This window comes from Vicugna pacos, chromosome 32 (assembly GCF_048564905.1).
Source record: "Vicugna pacos chromosome 32, VicPac4, whole genome shotgun sequence".
Classification (NCBI taxonomy): Eukaryota; Metazoa; Chordata; class Mammalia; order Artiodactyla; family Camelidae; genus Vicugna; species Vicugna pacos.
This window is the reverse complement of record NC_133018.1, coordinates 5791818-5815327: the sequence shown is the minus strand read 5'-3', so window position 1 is coordinate 5815327 and position 23510 is coordinate 5791818. Positions and strand designations below refer to the sequence as shown.

The 23510-nt window shown below is 38.0% G+C and overlaps 1 protein-coding gene across 12 annotated transcripts in view; it reads left to right on the top strand.

Moving 5' to 3' along the window:
- Positions 1 to 23510, top strand: part of MTMR3 (myotubularin related protein 3) — a 112718-nt gene that overhangs the window by 67348 nt on the left and 21860 nt on the right. For 7 of the 12 annotated variants that reach the window (XM_072953244.1, XM_072953243.1, XM_072953242.1 and 4 more), the window contains 6 exons: positions 2673 to 2762; positions 3183 to 3299; positions 10421 to 10503; positions 12483 to 12649; positions 18854 to 18950; positions 21402 to 21515. In XM_072953244.1, the coding sequence (XP_072809345.1) occupies positions 2673 to 2762; positions 3183 to 3299; positions 10421 to 10503; positions 12483 to 12649; positions 18854 to 18950; positions 21402 to 21515 (668 nt within the window). Of the gene's footprint in view, positions 1 to 2479; positions 2530 to 2672; positions 2763 to 3182; positions 3300 to 10420; positions 10504 to 11417; positions 11711 to 12482; positions 12650 to 18853; positions 18951 to 21401; positions 21516 to 23510 lie in introns of those variants that run through there. The other 5 variants (XM_031692610.2, XM_031692608.2, XM_031692604.2 and 2 more) reach the window with 3 other exon arrangements.

Here is a 23510-nt window from a genome sequence, read left to right as displayed (position 1 = left end):
TATGTAAAGACCATATACCTTTTTATATAAGGGACTTGAGAACCTGTGGATTTTGGTATCTTTGGGAGGGAACCAGTACCCCTCAGGTACTGAGGGATGATTGTGTTTAGTATTGGAGTATAATAGAGCAGCAGTTCTCAAACTCTTTGGTCTGAGGACCTCCTTTTACAGTGTTACCTTATTGAGGACCCAGAAGAGCTTTTGTCTAAGTGGAGTATGTCTGTATTTACTATATTAAAAGTTACAGCTGAGAAATCTTTAAAATGTTCATAAATTCACTTAAAAATAATATAACTAATTAAATGTTAGCATTTTTAATGAAAAGTAATTTTTTCCTCCTCCAGTGGTAATTAGTGTGAAAGAATGGCTTTTTTTTTTACATTTTAACTAATCTTTTAAATATTTGACTTAATAGATGGTAGCTAGATTCTCATATCTACTTCTCCATCCAATTTGTTAAAATATATTATTTGAAATAAATGAAACGCAGCCTCACCCAGATAAGTATTTAGAAAAGGAAAGAGTATTTTAATAGTTTTTATGGGTAGTTGTGTATATTCTATCATAGTACACCAAAACTTGACAAATAATAATTCTTTGAAGGTTAGTTGCAGTGTGGAATCTGAAGCCCTATCAGTGAGCTGCTTGTATTCTATTATATTAAAACCATTGGTCTATCCTGTGCTTTAAATGGATCTTCTATCCATGCCTGATTTTGTAACATCACACGGTCATTCTGAGAATAATGGTTTATTGAGTAATGCAGATCTTCCAAATGTAGACATATTTCATGATATAATTTCTTCTAAAAATCACACTTAAGTCACTCTTGCCTTCTGAGACGGCCTGTATTCTATGAGGTGTGTATCTACTTTTAAACATCCCACACATCTGTCTCCCTCCTTCTTGGCTTTTGAGATGGCCCGCATGCTGCCTGTGGAATGTCTGTGTCCTAAACAGCTCCCCCTTAAGACCGTACTGTCTGTGAAGTGTGTATCTCTCTAAATAAACTTGCTTTCAGTTAAAAAAAAAAAAATCACACTTGGTAGTATCAGCACTGATCGCATCAAAAAAATCTTAAGTACTGGGAAGCTGTGAAGTTGATTGTGGCAGATATGACAGATTTTCCAAAATTCTGATTTTCCATAAAAGCTTTATCATTGGCAAGTAATGTCATTTGGAGAAAAGATCTGCCAAATGCTTAAGTCTGAATTACTGTAGTTTGTCAGTTGTTCAATTAAAAATGGTACTCAATGAAAAAACTGGCTAGTTCAGCCTGTAACTGAAACAGCTGCACAAGTACTTTACTTTGAGACAACCATAGTACTTCAGGATGCGGAAGAAAGGTTTAATGTAGTTCTTCCTCAAAAAAAAAAAAAATTACAGGTCAAAATTTAATAAAATTTATCATTTTCCCCCCTGCTTTATCAAGGACATTCAAAGTGCTACTGTCTTGATTGTACTAAGGTGCCAGTGGTTTTACCCACCAGTTCCATTTGTGCTATTTGTACAAATATCAAAACAGTGAAAAAAAGGCAAATAATGTATTAGTATTATTGTGACTGTGGTTGTGACCTCATAGAGGCCCTGAAAGGGTCTCAGAATCTGCAGACTTCACTTTGGGAACCACATTATTAGAGTATTAGGGTTTTATGATTTAAGATTGTTATTGGATAAAACCTTAAGTATTGTTTATAGGTAGGAGTTTTCTTTCAGGAGATTTAAAGAATTGTTGAAATTGTGATAAGTAGTGTGTACAGAAATGTCTGCTAACTAGTGGTTGTAATTATTGGTGCTGTCAGTTGAACATGTGATTTGCTCTTACAAAATTTGCTATGTAAACAGATTCCATCATAATTTACAGTCAAGACTTTCCAATAGATTGCTTCCCCCCCGTCTTCCCATACCATAAAATTTCATAATGTAAGAGACTTATACAGATTATAATTAGTTCTATCCAGGTGCCATTTAGATTACAATTTGTTGCTGCTGCTTTGGAAATTGCCTAAATAAAAATAAATCTCATCTGTGATATTAGGCAGAGTAAGTCAGGAATAGTGGTTCACATGTTTTCAGTTAGAGAATTCAGTTCTTAAGTTTACATTAAAAAGAAAAAGAGTTTTCTCTTACGGAAATTTCACATATAACCAAAATAGACACAATGGTATATAGTAAACTCTCACTTAACAATTTCATGAATTTTTCCTCATGGACAATTCTGTTTCTTTTATGCCCCATTCACTTCCTCATTACCCTTCCCCCTCCAATTATTTTGAAGCAAATTCCAGACACCAGTCACATCATTTCATTCTTAAATAATTCAGTGTTTCTTTCAAAAATAAGAATTTAAGGTTAAAACTTAAGAGAAAAAAAAAACACTGTATCTTGGTTTCTCTTACATGTAATATGCTAACAACTTACCAGTGCTTAATAAAAATGTTCTTAACCTCTTGACTTCTTTTTTTCCCCACGCATTGGCATGTTCTCTGACTACAGGCACCTACTGTATTGGATGGAACACTTATGAGGGTGAATATTTTTTTCTTGAGCTTTCTGCCTGTTCACCTTGGTCACTGGATTCTCATTGTCATTATGCTACTAGGCATGGCAGAAGAATCAAATATGGGATGAATAGGAGCTTTGAAATTATTTAAAGGTTTGGGTCTTTCCAGGATGAAGAGACTCGACACAGCCTTGAGTGCATCCAGGCCAACCAGATCTTTCCCAGGAAACAGCTGATCCGGGAGGATGAAAATCTTCAGGTAATTTTAGGCCACTTTGGATTGTAAAATAAGTATTAAGCATCATAGTAACAATGTAGCAGAGCTAATGGATTGAAGTAATGTACTATATAATAAATATATTTTTTCCTAATCCATACACATGGTAGAAATGTAAGCTGGAAAACATCTTTCCTTTTAGGAAGACTTTTCCTGAGAATTCACTGCTTGAGATGATCATCTATCATTCCTTCAGTAGTCTAGAATATGAATAACAAGGTTTTTTTTTTTTTTTTTTTACATCTTGCAGGTATAGACCCATCCTCCTTAGGCCTCTTATCCATTTATGTACTGTGTTTTAAGTTTGAGTGACAGGGTTTATCATCCATTCACTTGACCCATGTTCGAAGACTTTGCTTTATTGCTTCAGAACTCTGAAGGGTTTCTTCTTCCATTTTGAAGGTTCCTTTCCTTGAACTTCATGGAGAAAGCACAGAGTATGTGGGCCGTGCTGAAGATGCCATCATTGCCCTTTCTAATTACAGACTTCACATCAAGTTCAAGGAGTCTCTTGTTAATGTAAGTGATGATCAACTATTCTCCCAGTAAAGTAGATGGAGAAAGGAATTCAAAAAACTTGTTAATGTTCTCAAAGAGAGGAGTGTTGTACAGGATTGGGTGTGAAAAAATGGGCTGCTCTGCTTTTCTCTCAGTTGAGCACTTGGGACAGTAGGTTAGGAGGCAGCTGTTACACTTGATTTAAAGTGATACATGTAGTTGTCAGCTGAGCAGCTGAGTGTTTAGTAACAGTGCATGATTTGCAGTAGGTAATGCTGTATCATTAAGCTTTGTAAGGGGGCAAAGGCTGTATAGGCTTTTATTCCTCAGTCTTTAGTGGTTACCAACTGCTTCAGTTGAGAGAATTTCCTGGACCTTAATGTTAACTGATGAGATGTACTTTGAGCTCAATGCAGACTTTCATTAAAGGTTGAAGTTACTCTAATGGCTCCTTAGTGGTATAAATATAGATGTTAAGTACAATGTTTATTTGCATAATGGACTATATATTGCTGAAGAGAAGGAAGGCTCTCAGTTCTCAAGAGTGCATTTACCCTTTTCGGTTATGAGGGTGTTCTCAGTGAACTGGTTCTTCCGGTGTAGTCATCACTAATAGTTTTCAATTAATATGCCTTCAGCCACAGAGATGCAAAGGTTCATGTACTTATTTGGCCAAGTGAATGCCTTCTTTCTTCCTTAGTGGACAGTATTGTGGCTTTTTACACTTTGGTTCTAGCACAAAGAAGTGTATTATGACATCTTATAAAAGCTCAGGACTATACTTTCATTCAGGCTCTGTGTTTTTGGGTTCATTTTAGGGTTCTTTAAAATCTGTCACTTAAGTTTATTTTACTCAACCATCCAAAGGTTACCTAGTTCCTTCGTCACGTTTTTCCCTGGTCAAAAGACTCAGGTGGCTGAGATTTTCTTTGTGCTTGGCATTTATTATTTTAATATTTATTGTTCTTTGTGGTTAAGCATTTCCATCCAGGAGTTATCATGGCCTGAATTCCTTCTGGCTTCTGGATTTGGGCTTTGGTCATAGCTATCAAGTTAGTTTTATGTCCGTCAGGTAAAATACACACTGAATTCATCCAGGACACGGGCCTGTTGTGCTTTCATATCATAGAACCCTGTGTTCAGCAGGGTTCATTTGGCATTGGGTGGCCATGACAGGAGAAGACAGAATGAAATTGCCTATAACATCCCAGCAACCAGAAATTCTCTACCAGCTGCTGTGGAAATGATGACAGTAATAACTGCCCAATTTAATTTTGTGTTTAAATGTCTAGAAGTTGTAATTAAATTATATGTGGAGGTAGTAATAGTTTCATATCATTGCATTTTTCCATACAGCCCCTATTTTTCAGCATTTTGGTTTATGGCCAAGTATTTAAAAGACTATTCTTAGATCTATTTGGAAGTAGAGTCTGTTGGAGAGAAAGCATGGATTTGATCATGTCATTTGCCAGCCTAAAGCACTTCAGTGTTTCTTCACTACTAAGATGAAATTTCTTAGCATGGTGTCAAGCTAAGTGGTGTGATCCTTAGTCCCTGACAGTTTTTCTGTCTCCCTTTTCCCCCTCTTCTCCCCTTTGTATTAGTAAAGCCACCTCCTTGGACTGTCAACCATACCTCACACTTCTGAGTTCTCTCTTCTACTCAGGGTGCTTCTCTTCATCTGTCAGAATCTAGTTCAGGTGATAAACTCTTCTCTGAAGTCTATCTCAGTCCCTGTTCCATCCCTGACAGTTGATTACATTCTCATCTAGCTGCTTCTGTATCTCGAGTACACCTTTACAACATTTACCAGATTTGTTGTAATGTTTTGGTTGTTCATCTTTGTATCTTCAGAATCCAGCATGTCTCCTGGTGCCATGGTATTTAGTAAATATTAAGTGAATTGAAGTCACTATGGGTTTGAAATGGATATAAGACCATTAAAAAAACCCATTTTTTGTGTTAAAAGCTCATTTAAAAGCAATATTTCTGTCTGAATAGGCCTGTGTCATCTTTGTCTCTAACAGTAGCTTTGTGAGTAGGTTGTTTACTGGAACTGTTGGTCCCCCATTGTGATTGAGATACAGTGCTTAAGAAAACTTACCCATATTCTTACTTTTGACCCATTTCTTCACCTAAAAGTGTTTTACAGTTAGCATTATAACCCTCTAAGGCATAGAGCCTACATGTTGCTTAAAAAGCCAAAGATAATGACTTTGCACAGAAAAATGATTGTGGAAAAGTATTTTTTGTTTTGTAATGACCTTAAACGTTTCAGATTGAGAGAGACTAGGACTTCCCCATACAAATAAATCATATCACTGTTAGTGCTAAGGTTCCTAAAACCTGTGGTTCCGCCAGGAAACGATGACTCCTCTTATACTACTAAGTCCTGGATGGAGACTAGAGAGTTGGTGGTGTTGCTCCCTGTCTCTCCTTTCTTTCCTCCCTCAGCAGATAAGTATTTCAGTAAAATATGTGAGATCAACAGACACCTCCCTTTAAAGATTATTATATCTAAATTAAACACATATCAACTATCAAAGCCCAGATGTGCCAGTTCGTATTGTGGTATGTCCCAGTTTGCATCATTTTGCATGCTTTTAAATCAGCATATTTAGCACTTAAGAGAATGACTTACCATCAAGTTTTAAATAGCTACCTGATATCATACGTTCTCTTAATTTCACAACACATTGAAATACATCATTACTTTAATCCACACACGTTTACTGTCTATCAAGTTTCCAATTTCTAGAATAAAGAATCTCTGTAGTACAGTTCATTTGTAGTATTTAAGGTATGAATTGCTCCCATTCTGCTTTTCCCAAACTATATTTTTACATATGTACAGATAGATTTCTTTGTTCATCTAATTTATAATCAAGTAAGTGTTCAAATGGAGTTCATGAATATTTAAAATAATTTTTGTTGTGTAATTCAATAGACTGCCTCTCAGTCTGCTGCTTCTGAAATCCCAGTAAGTAGCATGAGAATACTAGGCTGTTGTTGCACCTGTGCTTGGAACAAACTGATTTTGAGTGTCAGATGCTCACCTTGTAAATCTGCGAAGTGTGTCCTCTCGGCATGAGTCCCTTCCCTTCTATTAGACAAAGTTTAGTGGTACCCTGTAATGAGGACAGATTGGAAGCAGGGGATAAAGCCCCACAGTTCAAACATAAGCAGAGGGAGTTGTGATCTTCAAAAAATGTAAACTGAATTTCAATCAGAAATAATTTATAAAATCAACATTAGTATTTAGAAGGACACTGAAACTTCCGTTTCCAGACTGGTCTGTTAATGCTTCTTAGGAACAAGCTGGAAGTACATTTGGAAACACCTTCCTTAGCATTTTCCCACTTTTTTTTCCCCATTGTCTAACTGTCATACATCAAAAATCTTTATTCCCCAAGCCTCAGAATAAGGTTATTATTAAAACTTAATGTACTTTGGCCTTAGCATTCATAAACTAGAGAGGCCTCTGAAACCAGTGCTGGAAGAGTATCTTGTAAATACCAAAAGTGAGCAATAAAGGGTTTGGGTCTTTAATGTATGACAGTCTTCTTTAGGCTGGTTTTTAAATCATAAGATTTAGAGCCCAGGTATTCCACAATTTATTACAGATTTTAGGTTAAGACTCATTATTTTGCTATATTTTTACACATACTGCCATTTTTGGTTCAATGTAATACAAGATTAGTACTTCCCATTCAGGCTATAAAAAGGGCATTTCTTTTTAAAAGGTAGATATTATCCTACTTTTAAATTCTAGTGCTTAAATATAATACACACGTGCATGCGTGTGCTCATGTGCGCATGTCCCCTCCCCACCAATACCCAGACTGAATTACAGCAAATATAGTAGGATGTGATGACATAAAATTCCCTCTGGAATGAGAGAGTGCTGTCTCTCTTTAATACTTGTGCATGTCTTTGAAAATTTTAAACTGCTGCTCTTCTGCTTTTTTGGATTGATGTGCTTAAGAGTTTTGGTGTACATGATGTAACTTTTGACCTCTTGAGGAATTGATTAACAGCACTGAGTGTATTTGCCTTGTTTTGAGCATGAGTTTGGTGGATTTCATTAAGAGGAAAAGCACTGTAAAGGGAGATAGAATTGCCTGGCAGGTAGAAGTTAGAGGAGAAACGAGCAAAATTAAAATGAATTTCTACAAAACATTGAATTGGTGGATTAGAGAGGATGTGAATGTGACTTTAGATTTCTTACTACTCTTCCATGGATAGAATTGCCTCTAAGGAATCTGGTTTAAATTCTATTTTTCTTCTTGAAGATCTCTGGTGAAGAGGCTAGTTAATTGTGAAAGAGAAACTAAGGTAGAGCTCATGCAGAAGGGAATGGCAGTCATAAAGGGAGAAAGAAAGGAGTACCATATACAATGGTAGAAGTCTGGGCTAGAGGACAGACATGGATTCTGGTCCTTTCTTTGCCACTGTCTTTAGTGTAGTGGCTTAACCATCCTTGGCTTTAAAATGGTCTGACTCTTAAATATGTAGTTCTTTGCTTATGAGGTTGAATATTGGGTATGTCTGGTGATAGAAATGGTCCTCATATCATATGTGACAACAGTTTTGGTTTGGTTGGATGTATGAAGAGGAAAAGAAGGCCAGCTCTGCCTTTTTAGAAGAGGAGGCAGTCTGTGGAGGGAACACTGAAGAGTATCATTGGGGTAGAAAGAGGAACAAAAAAGGGAGATGTTCATTTGATATAAAATCGAGTATTTCTCTTCTGTGTCCCTGTTCTTGCTAGATATTAAACTTCCCTGCGTGTGACAATCTGCATGATTATTAAAATCTGCTGTTTTCCCTTACCTGTGACTTGAGTACATATGGTTAATTCTGATGACTTGCTTGTATCTGGATACCAGCAACCAATATTTTTATCCTTCTTCCTTACATTTGCAGTGTTAAAGTAATGAAAATTTGTATTTGAAAGCATTTAGGTAGCAAATGTTTTGCATGCCCTGAAGTGTTTCATATTTGTATTTTGAAAGTCTGGACATAGGCTTCTGGGCTCTAGTCCAATAGTAGGGATGTAAAACTTACCGACTCTTTGTAGCAAAATAGCACAGACTGTCCACTCCCTCCAGCAGCTGCTAATAGTGTTAGCTGGTTTTCAGGTTTTCTAGCTATTATAAGGAAAGGTGATCGAAGGGGACCTGAGATACAGGTGACTGCTGAGAGAGCACGTGGATTTGTGGAGCTCACTCACTCCATCCCAGGCTCTTCCTGTTCCCTGTGCCTGGGACGTCCTAAGTTGTGACCATCTGAGGTTCAGAAAGCGGAGGCTGGTGGCGTATAGGAAGGTTGGAAGATTGTCCAGGAAAGTCAGGATGCAGGCAGAATTTTAGGAAACTGAAATTAGAACTATGGCCTCTTAATTGCTATTGCTAGCCTGAGCCTGCCAGCTTTTTTTTTTTTGGTGGGGAGAGAGAAGGGTTGTACTTAAAAAAAAAAACCCAAAAAACCCAAAACCAAAAAACCCCCAAGTGCTACAGGATACCCAAAGGAGCGGCCTGAGAACAAATCAGTGTCCTCTTCTGATCTCTTAATCTCCTGTTACTTCTTCACAATTATCTCTACTGATACATTGTTTTGTTCTGTTTTTTCCTTCTTAGATGTACAGGTCTTGAGAGAATTTTTAGCTGCATCAGCTCCAGTTTCTCACAGCACCTTGGGGTTAAGGACTTAAACAAAAACAGAGGGCCAAAGCTCCTTTTTTCTCAGAACACAGGCAAGAATTCTTAGTCTTTCTCTTATTCCTGGTCCAATTATAAATGTAAGGGAATTTTGTAGATTAATTAGGAAAGTACTAGTCCTGAGGTAGAAACTCCCAGCCATTACCTGAGTAATATTTTGCTTTTTTCTCTTTTTTAATCCCTACCCCAGTTTCTGTTTTTGTCTAAAATGTCCAGCATTAGGCTTTTTGATCCCCACATCCTTGTTCTGAGTGTTCTCACTGACTCTGGCAACTGCATGGTGGGGCAGGGGTTGCCAAGAAGCCTGTTTCTGAAACTGGCTCAACTAACACGAGGGCCACCCTGGGCAAGCAGCACTCTTGTTTCTGTCTGGGCTGAAGGAGACTACTTCCTTCTTATGCAAAACACAAATTGTTGGAATGCTACTTGCAACTCCTGGAGCCACATTTTGGCTAGGCATGATTCAGTCTAAGAGTGATCTATCCCTTTTCCAACCAGTGAGAGTGTCCACTGTTATTTTACTAGACTCTCTTTGGAAGTTTTGGAAATTGCTTTTTGAAGCCAGAGGTTGAGTCAGGATGAGTTGAGGGACAGGAGAAGGATTCTCATGACAACTTGAGGATTTGTCACCCTGTTCAGATGCTTTCTCTCCTGTCTGCCTGCCTTCTCTGATCCCTCTCCACTGTTGTACTTAATCCTGTGTTCACTAGAGTCTGCTGACTGGATGGCAGGAAGAGAACCCTTCTGGCTTACTCGTATCTCGCCACTTGGCAGGACTTGGCTTTGGAAGCAAATTAGATCTAGCTGATGAGGCTACTGTATGGCCTGCTCCCTCCTGTGGATCTTTTCTACTGAGCAGACCAGCAACTTTGTCAGGCTCCTGCCTTGTCTTTTCTGTGGAACCTGCAGGCAGTTTAAATCTCCAGTCCTTTTTCAGGATGCTCCTTTGCTGACACGAAGCCACACGCCCACTTTATCATTTGGGGCAAGTGAAAAGTGTAGTCCCTCTGCCACCTTGATCTGCAGTTCTTTTCTGTAAACAAGACAGAATAACCATTCTGGTTCCCTTCAGCTCCTGTGTCGTCTCAAATCACAGCCAGCAGTGTCATAAATAGTATTTTGAAAGATAAACTTGTGAGTTTGCTGCCTAAGTGATGACTTGTTTCCCTATTCTTCCAGATGTGGTAGCGCCTCTTCATTTGTTGACTTCATGCTATGATGTGACTTGATGCCATTGATTTTAGAGATTGATAAAGGGAAACCTAAATCACCCTGTAAATCATTGAGTACTGTTGATTCAGATGACTATGCAGTTGTGTGCTTTGTTCTGCTATAGAGCTTTCTAATCACCCTGGTTGGACACATTGAAGAACTTCAGGGTCAATGCCTTTTTGACTAAGGGGACTTCATCTTTTTTAATTGTAGGTTCCATTACAGCTTATAGAAAGTGTTGAATGCCGAGATATATTTCAGCTTCATTTGACTTGCAAAGACTGCAAAGTTATCAGGTATGTGGTGTGTTTATGCTGCTGTTCAGTGTGGAAAATATTTTTTAAAGGATGGATCCATGGTTTGATAACAGAAGAACAGCTTTTGAGGGTTAGCTTAGTTAGGAATATTTTCTGAATAGTTAGTTCCTGAAATATTGAATCTTTAGGCGACTTTGCTATTTGAACAATATTTTAAAAATTTTTATTTGGACATAAATTTACAAAGAAGTACAAAAAATAAAAATAGTAAATATGCTGTTAACATTTTACCCCATTTGCTTTATCACTTTCAGGGTGTGTGTGTGTGTGTTTGAGTGTTTGAGAGTGAGAGAGATTCTTTTCCTGAATGATTTGAAAATAAGTTACATAATCATGGCTCTTCACCCTGAAATACTTTATTTAGTATGCTTTCCTAAGCATAGGGATATTTTCATACATACCCACAGTATCATTATCAACTTCAGTTTTACACTTACAGTATCTTTGTTCAATCTACTATCCATGTTCCAGTTTTGTCTGTTGACCTAATAATGCCTTTTATGACATTTCCCCTACTCCTGTCTCATTTAGAACAAGATCTAGTCAAGGCAGGTATTACGTTTAGTTGTCATGATTCTGTAGCCTCCTTTAATCTGGAATATTTCCCACCACCTTCCTTTGTCTTTCATGACATTCACATTTTGAAGAAAAAAATCTCATAATAGAATGTTTATTTTGTCTCTCCAGTGTTTCTTCATGGTTAAATTGAGATTGTGCATTCTAAGCTGAAATACTGTATGTATGAGGTTGTGTCCTTTTCAGGATACTGTATTACAGCTGAAGGCAAACAGTGTCCATCTGTCTCTTATTGATGATAACTTTGACCACTCTTGTCAAGAGAATAAAGTGAGTTTAAGACTCACTTTCTGTGTAATTTGTACATTTTTTTCCCTTGCAACTTATAAACAGTCTGGGAGTCACTTTAAGACACTACAAATGTCCTGCTTCTCATCAAATTTCTCTAGTGTTGGTTTTGTCTGACCTAATCTTTGCTATACTGGTTTTGCAAAGTAATGCCTAAAATGCGTTTAAAATTGAGTAGCTCTACCAGTTTTTAGTTCTCCAAGTTTTTACTTTATTTCTTTGCCCTATTCTGGAGTGTCAGTGAACATTGTGTGTTAGCATATTGATGAGCCACACTGATTGGGATGAGGGGAAAGGTTTAAGTGACATCCTTGGTTTTAAGGTAAATATTTAAGTTCCTTTCTAGCTATTGAGATTTGGCTTGCTTTTTATAGCTGCTGCTTATAAGTTACAGTTTATAAAGCTTGCTTATTAACTACTCAATTTAAAACCCTGCGTTTGAAAAGATAAACTATTTTTTTACACTATTTTAATCTCCTAGTTATCTCCTAGTTATATATACTGAAAATTGTAATTGATAATAGAATTGTTTTGTTCCCTACATGGTCATTGCTGAAAGTTTCAGTGTAGCGTATCTTACTTTCAATCTAAAGTTACTAGTTTATTCTAATTGCTAAATAGGTAAATTTTGGTATTATTCCCCAATTGGCCAAAAGTAGTACTGTGAACTAATTGTGAACTTGGCATAATATGTCATAACAAAACAAAAAGAACTTCTCTAACCATATTTCTTGAGGACAACCGTAAAGCTTTGGTGGAAGAAGTATAATAAAATTCCATTCCTGGAAGAGAATGACTGCCATGTTACTTTAATCATTGTTATTAACCAATCTCAAGAGATTTTATTTGTCAAAAAAAAAACCCCAGCTTTCTACATGTTTAGCTCTCTTCTTTTTGACATTTTGCACCACTGGCTAAAATTTGTTGGACCTGTTTTTTTTATAAATGATAAACATGGGAATGGACTTCTCTAATGCTTTCTTGACTGTAGTTGTCACTTCACTGTGAGTAAGCACTCTTGAAATGGTGGCTTCCCTTAGTTTTCATTGTCAACTGCCTTCTGATTACATTTGTACTTGTTTGGCTTTACAAAGGTGTCAGTTCTCAACCTTTGAGCAATGTCAAGAGTGGCTTAAGAGACTGAACAATGCAATCCGACCACCTGCTAAAATAGAAGATCTCTTCTCATTTGCATACCATGCTTGGTGCATGGAAGTCTACGCCAGTGAAAAAGAGCAACATGGAGACCTGTGCAGACCAGGTAGGCCTTTCTAAAATGTGCAGATGGTGACTTTATCAAATTACTACTTGAGATACCTTAACATGAAATGAGTAAGCATTCATGTGTTTCATCAGAGTACTTTTTATGAAGCACCTAGCATATGTCCATCATTCTTCTGAGCTCAGTAGATGTTTCCTGCCTTTCAGTGGCATCGCAATTGATTGGGCCTAAAACAACTGTAGAATTGTTTGATGGATGTTATGGAAACCTACTGGAAGTGAACCATGAGTGTTTGTCTGTTTGCAGAGACTTCACGTTGTCAATGACTTTTGAGTAGGCCTTGAAGGTTGGATAAGAGTTCATTGATTATAGAATGGGGAAAAGTACAGAACACTTAGAGCAAGTAGCATGAACAAAGGTACAGAGAGGTGTGAGGCGAGGCCACAGAATAATGGATTACAAAATGGCTTTTTGCTATCTTTGAATTTACAAGTTGTAGATTATCTATTGTCACCTCTTTTATCTCAGATGATGTGAAACAGGCCCAGAGAGGCCAGTGGCTTTATTCAGGACAAATACAGAAGCTGAGCTTGTACTGGAACCCATGCTTCCTGACTCCTCATGAAGTCTTTGTCTCACTCATTGTCTTTCTCTTTCAGAACTGACTCTGACCACGTTCATGTTGCTATTCTGTATATAGTTTTCTATACATTTTATGCAGCCATAAATAGAATTTTGGTCCAGCACTAAATCTTTCATGTGTCCAGCTTAGAAAAAACTTCTTGAATTCTTAAGCAGGGATAAGTTGTGAGCTTCCTCCTAATAAAGTCTACTGTTGGGGCTTTTAAACCTCTATTTCAACCTTCAATCTTAACAATTCTTCCTTGGGTCATTTTAAACATTGAAGGCTAATCTAGCTATGCTTGTAATACTTTTGTTTCCTGGCTCATTCACTGGTTGAAGATTTTGGTTCATATATTTAATTAAAATATAACAAGCACAGACATCTTATTTTTAAAGATGTTTTAGAATGTACTTTTGTTTGACCCTCATGACCTTGTCATACAAACAGGATAGGCTGGTGTCTATTTTGGGAGCCAAAGAAATGGAGACTCAGAGGTAAAGCCTGTTGCCAAGTCCCAGTGCTAGGCAGTGACAGAGCTAGGACCTGAACCCAGTTCTCAGCTATTGGGAACTGACTGTGTGGGGTCCTATGGATACAGAGATGAAAAACAGAGGCACCTGCCCTTGTGGAACCTCAAGGAAAGCCTCAAAAATCCAAGCTTTCCACAAGCCTGCTCAGCCAGAGGAACCAAGAGTCATCCACACCAGCCTTGGAAGATTATGAGATTATGCCTAAACTGTCTCACTTCACTCCCTAATCCATTGCATCTCTTTTTCCTTCGTTATGTGAGATGACACTGTGTTTTTTGTTTTATGTTTCAAGTATTTTAAAAAACATTTACCTACAATGAAACGCACAAATCTTACATGTATATTTGCTGAATTTTAACCATTATTACATCTTATTCATTAGATTTTTTTTTGTCTTTACCGTCTCCTAGGATGATGAAGTTAATGAGTGTATCTTGCTGCATTGTTATGTAAGAACTTTGATTTGTTTAAGGCTCTTAACTCCAAGAGGCATTCCCTAGTCTTGGGTTGCCTATGTTTAGTTAACAAGTCTTAGTTTTTCCTAACCTGTTTCTTTCAGAACCACAGCCTGAAAATTCCTCATCTTTTTAGATGATTCCTTATTCCCTTGATAATTTTAGTTGTGTCTTCGAGATTTGAGCCCTCTTAGGATATTCCTAAGATGTGCCAGGTTAGAACTTCACTCTTATCTATCCGTGATAAATGGCTTTGTCCTTAGCTGAGATGACTTTGGTCTTCAGACCTTTCTCCTGAAGATCTGATATTCTTTGGCCACTAGGACATACAGATGTTCACAGTTTCCTCTCTCTTTTTATGGGTTTGTCATTGATGGAGGCATTTGGGGGTAAAGTACTGATTTAGGAACTAGAAATCCTGAAATCAAACCCTTACCATTTAATTCAAAAATAATGTTGGGCAAGCCATTTATCCTCTGTACTTTAGTTTCCTTTGTTCTTCAAAGTGGGACATTTTTGTTCTTCCTGCCCATGCTGATCTGGGTATCCTGAAGATCAAATCTGTTAATGCTGGGGAGTTCAATTCAGTAAATATGCCATGCTTGTGAAAACATTTTGGAAATTATAAATAAACAAGAGGATGCCATTGTAACTGATTGGAACTTATCTATTAGTAAAGGTTGTATTTTGTTTCTTTTCAACATGTACTTTCACACTGAGGTTAACCTGTTGCAGTTAACATGCAGTCAGTCTTACTGTACTTCAGTGACCTGATTTGAGTATGTATATTTATATATAGGTATCGCTTTTTCCTTTTATATATTTTCACTGTGGAGTACAGGGGGAAACTTGCTCTTAAAAAATACTGTGGTGGCATTTTTAAAGCCAGTCAGCCTGGTGGTTCTGCCTCCACCAGTATTGTTGAGTGTTGATGGTGGCTGCAGCATTACTCATCAGTAACGATCAGGCCAGACAACTACATTCTTACAAGTCAGCTTTAGGTTGAGACAGTACTAGAGGTATTTCAAAGTCATACCATTTTATAATCTGCCCCAACACATGAGATCACAAGCATAGGCTCTGAAGGGTGGAAGTTAGTTTAGTCTATCAGAAGTTAATAAAACCTTTTATAGATTCTTCTCTGCCTAGCCTGTTAAGAATACAGTGTGTCAGAGAGGAGGGAAGTGGGAAAAGTACATCATTACTTTGTATTTGTATAAATTTTAGTTTTTGACTATTGAACTTGTCATAGTTAAGCCAGCCATACGGTGGCCACGGCTCTGGGTCTTAATCTGCTTTGGAAGAAGTCTCCACGTTGCTATTGGAGTTCACCTGTGAAGCTCATAAAAACCTTTGCAAAACTCTTGACTCTGCTCTTAGCCCCATTTCAAACTCTAAAAAAAGATGGACTGAAGCTTAAAGCTTCTTTCCCATATGCTTAGTGTCCTCATTTTAGCTGCCTTCTTTGTGATCATTGTGTACTTGAGCATTAATCTGGAGTCCTGACGGAAGACTAAACAATTCAGTTGCTAGTTTAGTAGCATCAGACCAACCTCTCTGACCTCTCTTCTGTGAAATGCCCATTAAGCACATCTTGTTTAACCATAAGCAGCATATGACTATGGGTCTTCTCCTGTTACGCAGTTGCCTATTTAGTATGAAGTAAAAGCTCTTGCCAGCAGTCTTTTCTGAGTTTGAATGCAGTCCAGTAGGTGTACATCTAGATGACTGTACTGGGACCTTTGTTCATAGAAAAGAATGATTCTTCTCTCCGTATTTGAAAATCTGACCCTGGTACTATTCTCCCTCGCATCCTGGGCAAGGGCATGGCTCTTCTATCCCAAGCCTTTAAGCTGTGTATAGTTGTAGGCTTGAGTACTCAAAATCACCCAGGGAGCTAGATTTTTTTGGGGGGTGGAGTGGGGGTTAGACTGCTGGTTGACACTGGTTATAATAGAGGGACTTACTGCTTTGAAGAAGTTATTCCCATTAAAATAAGAATTGCTGGACTGCTTGTTGTTCAAGAAATACAAAATATTAACAAGGAACAGATCTTCACTTAAGGATGGGACAGGCACATAGGAAGGGTTGAAATGGAAATATAAAGCCAAACAAAAAACTTAACCGCCCTAATATTTAAATTGAGATATTATAGCTAATGTTGAGTGAATGGAGACATGAGAATTCTGAGAGGACAGTTTTTAAGGGAAATCCAGCGATATATGTGCTTGGCATTCACTTTTCTGGGAGAATAAACCCAAGTTAACTTCTAGAACAACTTGGCAAAAGCCAGTTGAATTGTTCATGTGTGTAAGATCTAATTTTTTTTCAAGCAGTGGTTTTCAAACTGTAGGTTGTGATCTACTAGTGGGTCATGAAATCAAAGTTTTAAGAAATGCAATATGACATGAAACATTTAGGATAGAAAATACCAATGTATTACACATAGTAAGGGTGAGTGTTTTGTGAAACTTAAAAAAAGATAAACATGTTGTATTGACTTGTGATAAAAAGCATGCTTATTGTGGGTTGTAATGGTCAGCTTCAAAGTTTATGAAGTCACTGCTTTAGGGGATACAGAGATAATTAAAACTCACTCCTTGTTCTCAAGGAACTTGAAATAACAGATTTTCTATGCTCACTACTCAGTGTATATTTCTGTGTGTGTAGCTCAGAATTACAAGGTGGGGATAGTGGTTCTAAGCCCTTTTTTGGGCAGTGGTTCTTGTAGTAAACTACCAGTAGAGGAGGGTGGTTGCGGTGATGGCAGCGGAGAAAGTGGTGGTGGTTCTTTGGCCAGTGATTTTTTTAAAATTATAGGATCCTATTTAGGGTATTTGTGTGTTTAAGATAGAGGTACTACTGTAAATGACCATTAATTAAAAAACCTTCTGCAAAGACTTGGAGCTGTATCCCAGGGTGGGAAAAATCTCATTAGTCAGTGAACTTGGAAGTTGTCATAGTTTCACAGCTTTAATATTGGGATTATAATTGAAAGATCCTCTGTCTAGTATTCCTGATGGTCACTGTTCCTTGCAATCTGTAAGCAGATGGCACTCCAATTCAGATACTTTTTCCTATTTGGAAGCCTGTATTGCTTTTAAAACTTTTCCAAAATGGGATAGATTCAGCTGATAAGTTCTTCCTATATCTCTGAACCTCTTTTTATAGCTCTCCTTCAGGAAATGTGTAATACCTAGTTTTAAACTCTAGAAAGCAGTTTAAATGGGAAGTAGTTTTATAGAACTGTCCTTAATTCAAGTAATTGCTGTTTCCTTTTCTGAAGCTCCTCTTCCAAGGAGAGCAAAGCTTTATGCTTTGATCAACAGCAGTCTGTTTTGTGCTTTTATTTGTTATTGTAATTTCTCCCAGCCCCCCCCACCATTTGTTTTACAACCTATAACACTGTATGTTAGAGGTACTGCTTAATGGTTTGTTTTTTTGTTTTTTTTTGCTGTGTGTGTATGTGTGTGTGTTTAATTACTGCCCTAGGACTCTGTTTTCAGGGAAGGAAGTTATTTCAGATTTAATGCCTTTAACGTTAGGTTCATTTCTGTCTTTGTTGCTCACTATCTTAAGAAGAAATCAAAATCATTAGGGCAGATGTAGGCAGGTTATGCTTGTTTGGATGGATGTTCTTACAAATGCTCAGCACTTAATAGTGTGGTGTTTCTTGAGATTCCTGGGTATTGGCAGTTACAGTCCCATGATTTTTTTTAAATTGAATTATAGTCAGTTTACAATGTTGTGTCAATTTCTGGTGTACAGCACAATTTTTTAGTCATACACGAATATACATATATTCATTTTCATATTTTTACCATAAGCTACTACAAGACCTTGAATATATTTCCCTGTGCTACACAGTATAAACTTGTTTATCTATTTTATATATACCTGTCAGTATCTACAAATCTCGAACCTCCCAGTCTGTCCGTTCCCACCCTCCTCCCCCCTGGCAACCACAAGTTTTAATTGCAGTTCTGTAATCTGTAAAATCAAAAGAATTTTCTTATTTTTTTTGGGTGGCTTGACCTGATCTGAGCTGACATGAAGCTGTTTGTTGCCTTACTTATCCCATTTAGTGTGAATTATCCATGCATTTCACTATAGAAATGTTAATGTTTGGTTAATGCTGTTGAGAGCATTAACCTAGTATTATAATAGATGCACCAGGAAATTCAAGTTCCAAAATCTGACGCAAAGGGTTTCTGATGAGTTGTAGATCTGTATTACTATTCACCATTACTGTTTTATTTCTTACATATACCACCATTCTGAGTGTGGAAATAGGAAAGTCACCTGTATAGTGACAAGAATATGGGTTTCGGAATCAGACCCACCGTAATAACCTCCTCAGTCTCAGTTTTGTCCTCTGTAAAATGAGCTCAGGGATCCTACCCTCAGAGTTGATAGTAGTGATTAGATGAGGTAATGTAATTCTTGATCAAAATTAATTTTCTCATTTCTTTTTATAGTCTTATCCTGGAAGGGAATTTTAAAACTAAATATTATTTATACAATACCTGCCCTTTTAAAAAAATAACTGAGCAGGGTAGCTCTGCTTTTATTCCACCTGTTTTGCAAAATCATATTTATTTCTTCCTTTCTGCTACCTGTCTTTGGTCTCTAGGGGAGCACGTAACGTCAAGGTTTAAAAATGAAGTGGAGCGGATGGGTTTTGATATGAACAATGCCTGGAGGATTTCCAACATCAATGAGAAGTACAAGTGAGTTGTATTAGGTCCCTGTGGACTATGTTTCATGGCCACTGCCTTTGCAGAAACCCCAATTCTCATGCAGCAGAACACTTGAACTTACTTTTTCTTTCAAATGGGGTTTTATTTATTAAATCTAAATGCATGATCTTCAGAACTTTCTGAGCCTTCTATTCCCATTGCTATTACTGGAGTGGAAAGAGATCCTTACTTAATGGGATCCAGGAACCTTCCTTTCTATCCCCTCCAGGCCTCCATTCTTCCTGGCATGGGCTTGTCAGATGATACTGTGCTTAGCTGCAAGCAGGCAGTTTCTATTCTCATCATCGTTCGACATCACATTAGAGATGGGATCAGTAATAAAACACTTATGAACTGGTTTTTACTCTAATTTTACTCTAGATTCTATGAAGTAAGCATACGTATTACTATTCTTTGATTTGTTGATTGAAAATGAACTTCACAGCTGTGATCATTGAACCATTAAATATGTAACCATTATTAAAAATATTTCCCGCTACCTGTTCTCTTAAAAGGTTTAAGAACTTTGGTGAGGGCAGCGAAGTACTGTGATTTTGGTGATCCAGGTTTCTATAAAACAAAATTGTCCAGAATTTTTAAGTTAATACATCCTTCTCTTACGTTTCCCTGCGGCAATTGGAGGCATTAATCACTCTGTTGTCCTTTTGAGCTGCCTCAAATTATAACTGTTTTCCTGGGCTATTTGTGGGTAGGCATCAGAGCTTTTCATTTTTCATTGGTAGAACTACAGCTGATTACTACACACAGCTCTTAATATGGACCTTGGCCAAGGAGTTAAGAACCTGAAGTGGTGTGAAGAATCAGGAGTCACAGACCTGTCATACCTTCTTTGCCTGTTCTCAGTGACAAGTCAAAGCAAAGAATGGAAGGTGAAGAGTGGAGGGGACGCCTCAGGGAGTCTGAGGCTGCCACAGGCTTTGTTCATGTGTAACCCACATTTCCTATACTGGAAACTGCTTATCTACAAATGAGCAGCTATTACTGAAGAGCTGGCTACTAGGTAGTGTAGTGTTTATAGGACAGTGAATAAATATAGTGATCAGAATATTGGGTGAAATTTTGAAAAACTGAATTAAGTAAACTTGTTGGGGGGGAAGTTTAGAGTTAAAAAAAAGATTGGAGTTCAAAAGCTATTGTTTTCAAAATCCCTATTTAATAGGGATTTTAAAAGTTAACTTCTTTGAATGTACTATTTCCACTTCAAAAACCAGTCTTTAGGACATTGAAAAGTTCTTTCTACTACAAAGGAAGAACAGGAACTAAATTTACTCTTAGGTTTAAAACAAGGTAAAAGGAACAAGACTCATAGTGTTAACTTATGATCACTGTGTACCAGGTTATTTTTAGGAGTTTGTGGACAGATATTAGGAATTTTATAGATCTACTCTTGGTCATGACTATTCTCCTGGTTCAGTGGCTTTTAAATCCCTGGTACTTAATTTTTTGGAAATTGAGAACAAGAGAGATACTCAGTGCAGAATGATTAAAACCCCCAATTCCTAAGTCACTTTGTTTTTTTCTGCCTCTTCCCCTAATGTGTAAAATACACTAGGGCAGGATAGGGGTGATGGTCATGGAGGAGAAGGGGGAGGAGCAGGAGGAGTTATTTGTGTATTTTAGGATTTGGATTAAAGGCCTTAATTGCTTTGATTGTTGAGAAGGAATATTGGGTTACCCAGAGAGACACTGTCTTGTAAGTAAAAAACCTATCAGATATACTGCTTCTTGGGCACCAGCTTAACTAGTATGCACTTACTAGTATTTTCCCCAATGAAAACAGCTTTTTTTCCCCTCAGTGTAGTTTGTTCTGAAGTATGTTTTATAGAAATTATGATTAACAATATTACTAACTTGGCTTAATGAAGCTGTGAGAATGTGTGCAGGTGGGGCTGACCTGTAGCGCTGGTTCTACCTACCCATGGCTGCACCTGTTACCTATAATTAGGACATCCTGTTATGTTAGTCTGAGGTCTCTGGAAACTTGAAATTGTGGGCTCTTGTCCTTCACACGTTTCCCTGAAAAGACGAAGGTCTGGTAGAGGGAACACAGACTTTTCATCTCTGCAGTTGGACTGGGCACTTGTGCAGTTAGAGATGACCCATATATTGGATACAACAGTTAACAATGGAGCGACTGCCTCTTAACCCCCCTTTTTCGTTGAAGTTAAGATTGCTAGATTCCCAAAAGACAGCATCAAGTGGAATAATCCAAGATAGTATCACTTAGCATATACATAAGTAAACAATTTAGGCAGCCTGTTCTACTGAGTAGGCCAAGACTGAAGTCACGTTCCTCATTGCCTTTTAACTGGCTCTGGGGTAGCTTGATCCACATCCTTATGCTGGCTCACTAGTGTCTCTCCCTCTTTTCTCCTCCCTCTGTCTTCTTCCCCCCTCCTTCTTTCTCACCTTCCCCATTAGGCTGTGTGGTAGCTATCCACAGGAGCTAATAGTGCCTGCCTGGATCACTGACAAAGAACTAGAGAGTGTAGCAAGCTTCAGGTCCTGGAAGCGCATCCCTGCTGTCGTCTACAGGTAAGTAAGCCTGGCCGGGCCCAGCTTGCTCTGGGGCGACTACCCCCTGCATGTGGTTTGCTGCTTCTGTTGCTGCTAACCTGGTGGGGGGAGGGGATGAGTTTAGGGAACTTTCCAGGCTATTCTGTACTTCCTTATTGCTAAAGCTGCTCTTCAGTCATACACCAGTACTTACTGCATCTGGAACACTAGCTGATGGTTCAGTTGACACTGAAAAAATTTTAATAGAAAAGTGGCTGGTCTTGCTATTTTAAGATCCTTCTGACATTCTGTGGGAAGATAATGTGCTCACTTTCGTTTAGCTTCAGATGTTGGCCTTTTGAGAGAGATGAGTCCTAGAAAGTAAGAATTGGGAGTGTAGATTTTGAGTCATTGTGATTGTCTTTGTGGTCAAAACTGTGACACATGGAAGCACTCTGCTTTGAGAGGAGGCATTTAGAGAAGGCTAGGGCTTAGCTGATCTGAGAGATCAAAGGGAGGCGAGTTTTAGAAGGGGACGGTGGCATGGTGATGAGCACAGGTTTTGAAATTCAAGTCTTCTGACACTCCTTGCTGTGGCACCTTGAGTAAGTTCCCCACCTGACCTCAGCCTGTTTCCAATTAGTAAAATGGGAATGATATTCTTACGTTGCAGGTATGCTGTGACATCAGAATGAATCTGTAAGGACTGGGCTTTTCTAAGCAATAATTGGAGTAGGCTGTATTCCTGAGGGCTGCTTTTGTGATTCAGTGACTAGTTAGCTCAGTTCTCACAGAATCATGTTAAATTTTTAAGAAGTCATTTCCTCTTATTTTGGAACTGTTTCAGATATTCTTATAATATTCACATTCTCCATTTCATTTTCCCAGGTTGCAGACTTTATGGACTCTTCTTGAATTTGGGCCAAACCAGTGAGGCTTAGTTAGGAACTCTTTCATGCCAAGAGGCACTCCATTGAAATACTGAGGGTAGCAAGAAGGGATTTATCTCCTTGTGGAATTCCCACTAAGGTAACCAGCTGTTCATTTAGTTCACTGAAGGCAGATTCTGAAGGCCACTCTGAATAGAGAGACATGGAAAAATATGTTAGGTTTCTTCTGGCCCAGTGGAAGCCATTAAGTTTTCAATCTCAATTTTCATGACTCTTGTTTTCAGACACCCCTAGAAAAGTAGGTCACCAAATTTACCTATCATTCAAGTGGTAAGGATGACACAGGAATTAGAGAGCTGTGAAAGCTTGAAAGGACTTATGAGTCTCATTAGCGATTGGCCCAGCTCACAGAGGGAAAGCAGCCAGCTGCTGCTCTGTGGCCAACAGCTGTGTTAGATCAGCAGCCCTGGTATTTGTGGGGTTTGCTGACTCTGAGGATAAGGGAAAAGGACTTTCATTCTCAGAGTAAGGGACATTCGGTGAATTCCCTCTTGGTAGAGAGGCCTGAAAGTGCAAGTTGAAGAAAAACTTCTTAGAATAAACATGGGAAGCTTTTTTTCCTTTCAAAAATTTATTCTAGAGGGCATGAGCCATAGGGTTTTTTCCAACCCTTTCTAGAGATCATAGCATATATATGTGAAAAATGTTATTTGCAGTTTCTCAGAAAATCTGCTCTCAAAAGATTACAAGTCAGAGTTTTTATGTGGTTCACAGGCTTCTAGGAATTTATCTCTGTTTTCAGAACATGTATCTTGGGTCTCTGAGCTCTAAACTAGATTGTTACATTATTTGGGAGCTTTGTAAGTGGTGTGTTGAAGAATGCTTTGGGATACTCTACTACCCTCTGCTTTGCTCTCAACCCAGGTGGCAGGATGCTTCTGAACCTATGTTTCAGTAAATGAATGTATGTTTACTGAATTTGGTTGTCTATAGATTGCAGTAATGATTGCTAGGTTGCTAGCAGCAGTTACTTGACAGCACAACACCTGATTAGTGCTTTCTCCTATGGTGATGAGGGAGTGCTTAATTGCATTTATTATTGAATACAGAGATTGCTTTAACACAGCAAGATGGTGCGAAGGGT